Raw genomic sequence first — 6654 nt, 5'->3', positions numbered from 1 at the left:
GTTACTCAAACGTTCAAGTTCCGTCCGAAGGTCGTTCATTCTAGGGGTCATAGAACCCTTTCCGTGGTGGAACCGGAATGAGTTACTGGCATTCGTCAGATACAATCCGTCGATTGATGTAACCCTGGAAAGACCAATGTAAACTAGCTGCTGTTCCTGACCCTTATCGTAATTATATACGACTTCCGAGAATGTGCCTCCCTGGGACTTATGGACTGTGAGGGCACACGCACTTACAACGGGAAACTGAACTCTTTTACACTTAACACCACCGTTAAGGGTTACGTTCGCCGATCGTTTGACGATTGGAGTCCAGCCTGTTTGTAGCACCCCAGGTCTCGAATACACCAGCGGTCTGGCCTTCACTCTCAACATTTTCCCAATGGACTCATTTTCGAATGCCATCCAAAGCCTCGTGATTGCCTGTTGCTGCGAGTTTCCTTCATTGTACTCAACATGCATGAGCTCTCCGATCGCTCCGTTCACGATGCCATCTTCGACATCCACGTTGGTGGTCAGCATATAAGGTGTACCAATAACAAGACGCAACAGATACGGTAAGCCACCAGTCTCTACTACACTCATCTTATGCACCTTTGTGCGAGCACTGGCCAGCTGGGAATTGTCCTTATAACCAGAGTATAGGTCATCTGCAGTACATTCGACAGCCTCTCGATCCATCAACGCCACAGAGTTATACCGTTCGACATCAGCGTTCCGATGGAATAACCGGATCCCTCGAGGGACATGCTGCCGACACCACTCCTCCGTACGGAACCTGCTTTCAATAAGCTCGATTTCCTCAGACGACATCCGCTACCCGTTGCCAATTTTTGTGAGAATGCTGGAGAACTGCTCGTTGGTTTGTCGCATAACTTGAACCAATGGGTAGAAGTCGAGAGATTGCCATAAAACGGCGCCATGCATGGAGTTTATGCTCGGTTTAAACACCGCCCGTGCATTGACCGGTGGCAATTGACGAAGATCGCCGCAAAATACGATCGGCATTCCACCGAACGGATCGTCGTAGTTCCCCGTAATTTCTTGAAGCCGGACATGTACTGTGTTGAGGACATCAGCACCGAGCATGCTTGTTTCGTCGATAATGATGAGCTTCACGTTGGCGAAGGCGTTCCGGTACAGTTGTAATGCCTCGAAACTCAGCTTTGAGCTTTGCCTACGCGACATGCAAATCCGGAATGCGGAATGCACTGTTGTTCCACCTATTGCAACCGCTGCTTTTCCAGTGGATGCGCATGCTACATAAGCGTTGTGCTGCTTATTATGAGCTTGGCTGTACCGGTTCACTGTCTTCATTAGAATGCGCAAAGTGAACGTTTTGCCACAGCCCGCCGGGCCAGTGAAGAATATTTGCACTGGTTTGCAGTTTTCTTCAGAGGAATGCAAGCTGTGGATTACTTGCACGATCAAATCCCGCTGCTCTGCATTCGTGGCACGCACCATTTCACAATATTCTTGCTTTGACAAGACATTTGATCGCTGTTTGACGACAGCTGCCAAGGGTCCTGTTGGCAAGTTGTGAATATCGTCATCATTCGGCTCCATGACGATCGTGCGGACGAACTCATCGCGCTTCTGGTCGGCAATCACCTGCTGCTCATCGTCTTCGCTGCATATGCGGATGTATTCCTCCACAACCTGATCCAAGTTCATTTCGCAGTCATACTCCTTGTGCTTTGCCAAAATGGCGGCCTCGTTGTCTTCATACAACTTCAGGAACTTGTTCCGATCAAGTACATCGCAGACTTCATTCCTGAACGGTAGGAAGAGGAGAACCATCTCACGCTTATAGTCGACCATTTCCGCCATACTGTACGAGCACCAACGCAATACACGGGGAACTAAACGGAGTCTATATGAATGCTTCGTGGATCTTTCTTCCGAATAATATGCTGTGAAATCCGCCAAGCAGATATCATCCATTCCTCGGCGCAGTTCATACCGTTGAATGATGTTTAGCGTCCACACATCGGTGGAATTGTCGTCGAGATCCTCTTCGTCCATCTGTTTGTTCCGCTTCTTGGATTTTATTCGCTCTTGTGGCCACATTGTCGCAATAAACTCAACCTAAAACGAAATTGAATTCTAAATTGTGAAAACTATATCATTTGATGAATGGTACCTTGCGGCTGGCTTCTGACATCGGTTGCCGAAGCAAATACCAAGCAGCCTCCTGGGCAGACATTTCCACGGAATTTAACATTTTTATGCTGACCTTCTTCAACAATCCATTGTAGTCCTGGTCTGGATGCTCTTCCTGGAGCTTTATGAGGTCACGATGTAAACTACTTATGCCTCTGTTGGTCTTGTTTACGTATTCCACAACATAAGCAGCACATGAAAACTCCTCCAGCACAAACTGCAAATCCATATTGGATTTGAGCTTCTCAGCGATCCAAGGATTGAATGGATTGGTCCAAAGCTGCGTCATGGAACGTTTCAGCAGAACTGTTGGTCGGCGAATGGAAGAGCGAATCACGTCCAAGTAGTAATCGTACGTGCAACTGCTATCAACGAGAAACGCGTCAAGGCTATCGTAGACCTTCGTTTCAAGAGCTTCTCGCATTTTCGCTGCCTTTCTGTTTAGCTGTTGAAGTCGGCCATCCCCGGCTGTAATGGGGATCAGAATTCTGGTTTGATCCATTGGCCAGTACGGAATATTAAACCGGCAACGTTTATCGTTTCGCTTGAAACACGTAAACGTGTGCTTATGAACCTAAAAGGGTTTGACATTGTGAGTGATTACTTGCTAGAAACTATGCGAAATGTAAACCCACCTGATTGCCATAGGTCTCAGGCAGATCTTCCGATCTGATGGAGGACAGAAAATCGATCAACTCAACAGTAGCGGGCATTCTTTCGGAAACATCCTCGCGGGGATCGTTCGCCAGCCAGAGCAGAATATGTGCAAGCGGGCTGCCACGATGCTGGAACTCGATCCTCTTAAAATAATCTATAACGTGGTATTTGCCGAACGGGCTCAACCTGGTCGATGACAGAAGGCGCAGAAAGATGTTTACCAACTTGTGAAAATATGCACAGCACGTGACAGGATCTTCGCTTACAAGTGTAGCACGCTGGAGTGCAGACAACTGTTGCACAATATCGTCCATTTCCGCAATGTTAGAGCCACCGGAAAGCTTCCGCAGAATGCTTAGTAGGTGAGGCCATCTAATTTCATTTGCACTCATCGTCAAAAACATCGTGGGTTTCCCCAGCTGCCGGATCATGGCGAAAACATCCCGTTTTCTTTGCTGCCAATATTGAACGGAGTTCGGAATAGATTTCAGAAAAGAGAGGTTACGCTCAATACAGCTTTCCAAAAATTCCCGATCTTGCAACTGCGCCCTTGTTATGTTGGCCGTGCCCATGCATTTAAAGGTATTGTTCAATCCTTCCGATACCCGCAGCCGCATGATTTTCATGGCCATATACAAAATATGCTCCGGTCTCGCGCCCCGCCGATCCCGACGTCGCACCTCGCTAGTAGCCATCATGAACGCTGTCACATGGACTTCACGGTTGAAGCATCTCGGATGACCAAGATAAATATCAGGGAAAGACAGCTCCTCAGCAAACTCATCGTAGATAATGGAAAGCGGTTTCTGATTTTGTGCCGGTGCAAGTTCCAGACACTTGTCTTCATTCCACATGAGCGTATGTTGTTGTCCAATCATCATTTCTACCTCGTTCATCTCGTCGACGACTTCAAGGTCTACTGCCCTACGTTCCTCCGAAATATCCGTCTGCTCTGTTTGTCCGATCGCAGCCAAGTTTTCTTCATTGAAAACAATTCCATTCCGCCTGTAGAGCGGTGTAGTAACCAGATAGTTCAGCCATGCTTTAACGGTACCTTTCTTCACGTAGCCGGACAAGTAACTTGATTTGTGTATGAAGTGTTTCTTGATGCACACGTTGATAGCATAGTCGTCATCCAGTTGGCGGGGAAGTTCGCCTACCATCTGGGCCACGTCGACTGGAATGTTGATAATTTGGCCGATTATTGCCAAACTACCTGTTGCATGTTAATGAAAGTAGGTTAGGAAAATCATATATTTATTTGATGTAATACATTTTTAAGTTAAAATAACTTTTCCACAAACCTGCAGTATGCCGCAAACGACGAAACTGCATGAAATTGATCCTGGGAGACACCAGTCTTGTGGTGAGTGGGTCTAGCGGAGGCAAATTGGACGGAAACTTGGGATATGTAAAGCCATTCGATTGCGACAATGTGGGAATTGATCCGCGGTTCAGGCTTGTTCGACATGTAGCATTTGTCGCCAGTAACACGGCAGCATTTGAGTCGGAGATTGGTTTCAAATCATTCCTGAACCAGATTCTAGCACACACATCACAAGCGCAACCGAAATCGTTTTCCACGAAACGTTTCTGGAACTCCCGATCAGCCCGATCGAAATTGGGTTTGTCTTGTGTTAAAAGCGAAGAAATATGTTCGCCATCATCAGCGACAGCAGACACGTTTTCTTCAAAGTCACCACGCTCATCATCGACATCTGCTCTTGCGGACTGCATCACAACACCGGCGTCGGAATCTTCATGATCAGAGTTTACGACCGTATCAGCACGGATTAAGTTGAATTCTACTCGAAGAAATTGTAACACGGGAAGATTAATCCTTATTGACAGACAGATATACATAATTGACAGATGCATTCGCATTTAAAATGACTGTACCAAGTACAATAAGACATTTAAAAACATGAAAAATTATTGCCAAGCGTACTATAAACAACAATAGCATAGTAATATAAAATTCAAGTAGCATGTGTTTAGGATATATTTGTACAAAACACACTATCCAAAAGTTTAAGTAAATCTTAACTTTATGTCATAAAAATCTATTTGTTAAAATTTTGCGATTCGCTGGAATCTAATATGTTATTGTTCCAAATACAAAATTCAACATTCAATTGAATCAAATAATAAACAAGTAAAAGACACCGTAGATTTAATACGACCCAATAATTCATTAAATAAAAATAATATTTGAGAAGCTCCAACTATTTAATTCAAATTTAATCCGAATCATACTCAAATTCAGAACAATTAAATAATATGTCCGAAAAATATATCGAAATTCAAACTCAAGACAAAATAGAAATTCGGTTCAAATCTTATCCATTAATACATGGATGCATAATACAAACACAATCGATTTGCAAATTTAATTTAACACCAAATCAAAGGACCAAATCTTACAGATTGTGTGATTTCAACTCTACTGGCAGGCTAATGTAACCTACCAAGTGAATGAATTCGGAACTATATTAACAAATTGAATATCTAAGAACTTTTGGGCTTTTGAGATTGGAATTATATTGTTCCATTTATCGTTTAGCGATTTATAAAAACCCAACAAACAATTCAGGCTAAATAAGCTAATAAGTAAACATTTGCAGTATATATTTCGAAGTACTTGAAGAACTTCAGCCGTAAAAAGTACTAACCATGTTGTCAATGCTACATTTATTGAAAATAATATATAAATTATGTGTAATAACAATGTAATACAATAGACGACAAGCAAAGAGAAATAGAGGTGAAATAGAAAATAGTCGTTGATAATTTCACATTTATAGATAAATCTGCTATATAAAATGATAAAATGCAAAATTTCTATACTGTCATCATAGAATTTGAAGATTAGTTCACATTATTGATATGTATTTACACATTTGCTGCTAATAATAACTTCCTACCTCGAGTTGAGGGCCCTTCGCCAGCGTCCCAACCGGTAGCCGACGACGTACTACCCTTGGCCGCTTTCAACTTGGCCCGATAACTCCGTGCCCGATCAGCGTCTGTCCTTGGAAGCTTTGAAGGTGCGTCCGATTGTTGATCCCTTTCACGCTTCCTGGAATCGCGTTTATACTTCGCTGCCAAGTATTGCGACATCGCACTGTATTCACTAGTATCGAATAAACTTCTTATAAGCACAACTAATGTTTCTCACTTCACCGATGTGATACGAGACACTAACTGTATATCGAAAAAATATGAAAATTGCATCACGTTAGCTATTGAAAAGTGATGTCTGTGCTAGAGAATGCATGCATATTGAATGCCAAGTTGAACCTGGTGAGAAAATGTTTATTTCAAGGATACCCCTGTTTAGTAGGTGCTGGGATTAGAGATGATATTCGATTGAAAATTTACTCAAATGTTAGCAATTTTCATATTTATTTAAATACGGCGTTTTTTTGTTGCTCTCAAGCAATTATGAATTGCACTTTGCAGAAAATTCGTCTCAGCTCAAAATACTCCCATGTAATATGATAGTTATTATAAGAACCAATTTGTTTTCCACAATACGCCTATCCAATCACAAGCAGCAACAAAGCTTATGATTTGTACTTTGAAAAACATTTGTCTCGGCTCAATCTTCTCTCGTGTGAAATTATGATTCTGAAAAGAACCCATTTGTTTTCAATAATGCACCTTCCCAATCACAAGCAGCAACAAAACCGAAGCAGAATCTAGAAAAAAATTCATTTCATTGCTACCGACCCCAATGTCAGCCGCTCGATAAGTTACCGCTAAAACGCGATATACGCCATCATGCGAATCAATTTTCGCAGCATCCCCCTCCGAAGAGCGCTTGCGCTGCTG

At 43.0% G+C, this 6654-nt stretch overlaps 1 protein-coding gene across 1 annotated transcript; it reads right to left on the bottom strand.

Moving 5' to 3' along the window:
- Positions 1-816: 816 nt before the first annotated feature.
- On the bottom strand, positions 817-5940 carry LOC134206494 (uncharacterized). The gene is made up of 6 exons (XM_062682222.1): positions 5745-5940; positions 4125-4625; positions 2799-4036; positions 2144-2737; positions 1964-2088; positions 817-1831 (listed from the first exon to the last, which is right to left on the bottom strand). Exons 1-6 carry the CDS (start codon positions 5938-5940, stop codon positions 817-819), a joined length of 3669 nt encoding a protein of 1222 aa, XP_062538206.1.
- Between the last annotated feature and the right edge of the window lie 714 nt (positions 5941-6654).

The sequence above is a fragment of the Armigeres subalbatus genome, chromosome 1 (assembly GCF_024139115.2).
Source record: "Armigeres subalbatus isolate Guangzhou_Male chromosome 1, GZ_Asu_2, whole genome shotgun sequence".
Lineage (NCBI taxonomy): Eukaryota > Metazoa > Arthropoda > Insecta > Diptera > Culicidae > Armigeres > Armigeres subalbatus.
Note: the sequence above shows the minus strand (reverse complement) of the source record. Positions and strands in the feature narration are given on the sequence as shown.

What these genes read in the sequence shown, in the direction of transcription:
- LOC134206494 (XM_062682222.1), bottom strand. Translation starts at nt 5,940, where the DNA reads ATGTCGCAATACTTGGCAGCGAAGTATAAACGCGATTCCAGGAAGCGT. An exon ending in TCGTTTGCGGCATACTGCAG is followed by an intron (nt 4,037 to 4,124) that starts GTTTGTGGAAAA and finishes AACATGCAACAG; the next exon opens with GTAGTTTGGCAATAATCGGC. An exon ending in CTGAGACCTATGGCAATCAG is followed by an intron (nt 2,738 to 2,798) that starts GTGGGTTTACAT and finishes AAACCCTTTTAG; the next exon opens with GTTCATAAGCACACGTTTAC.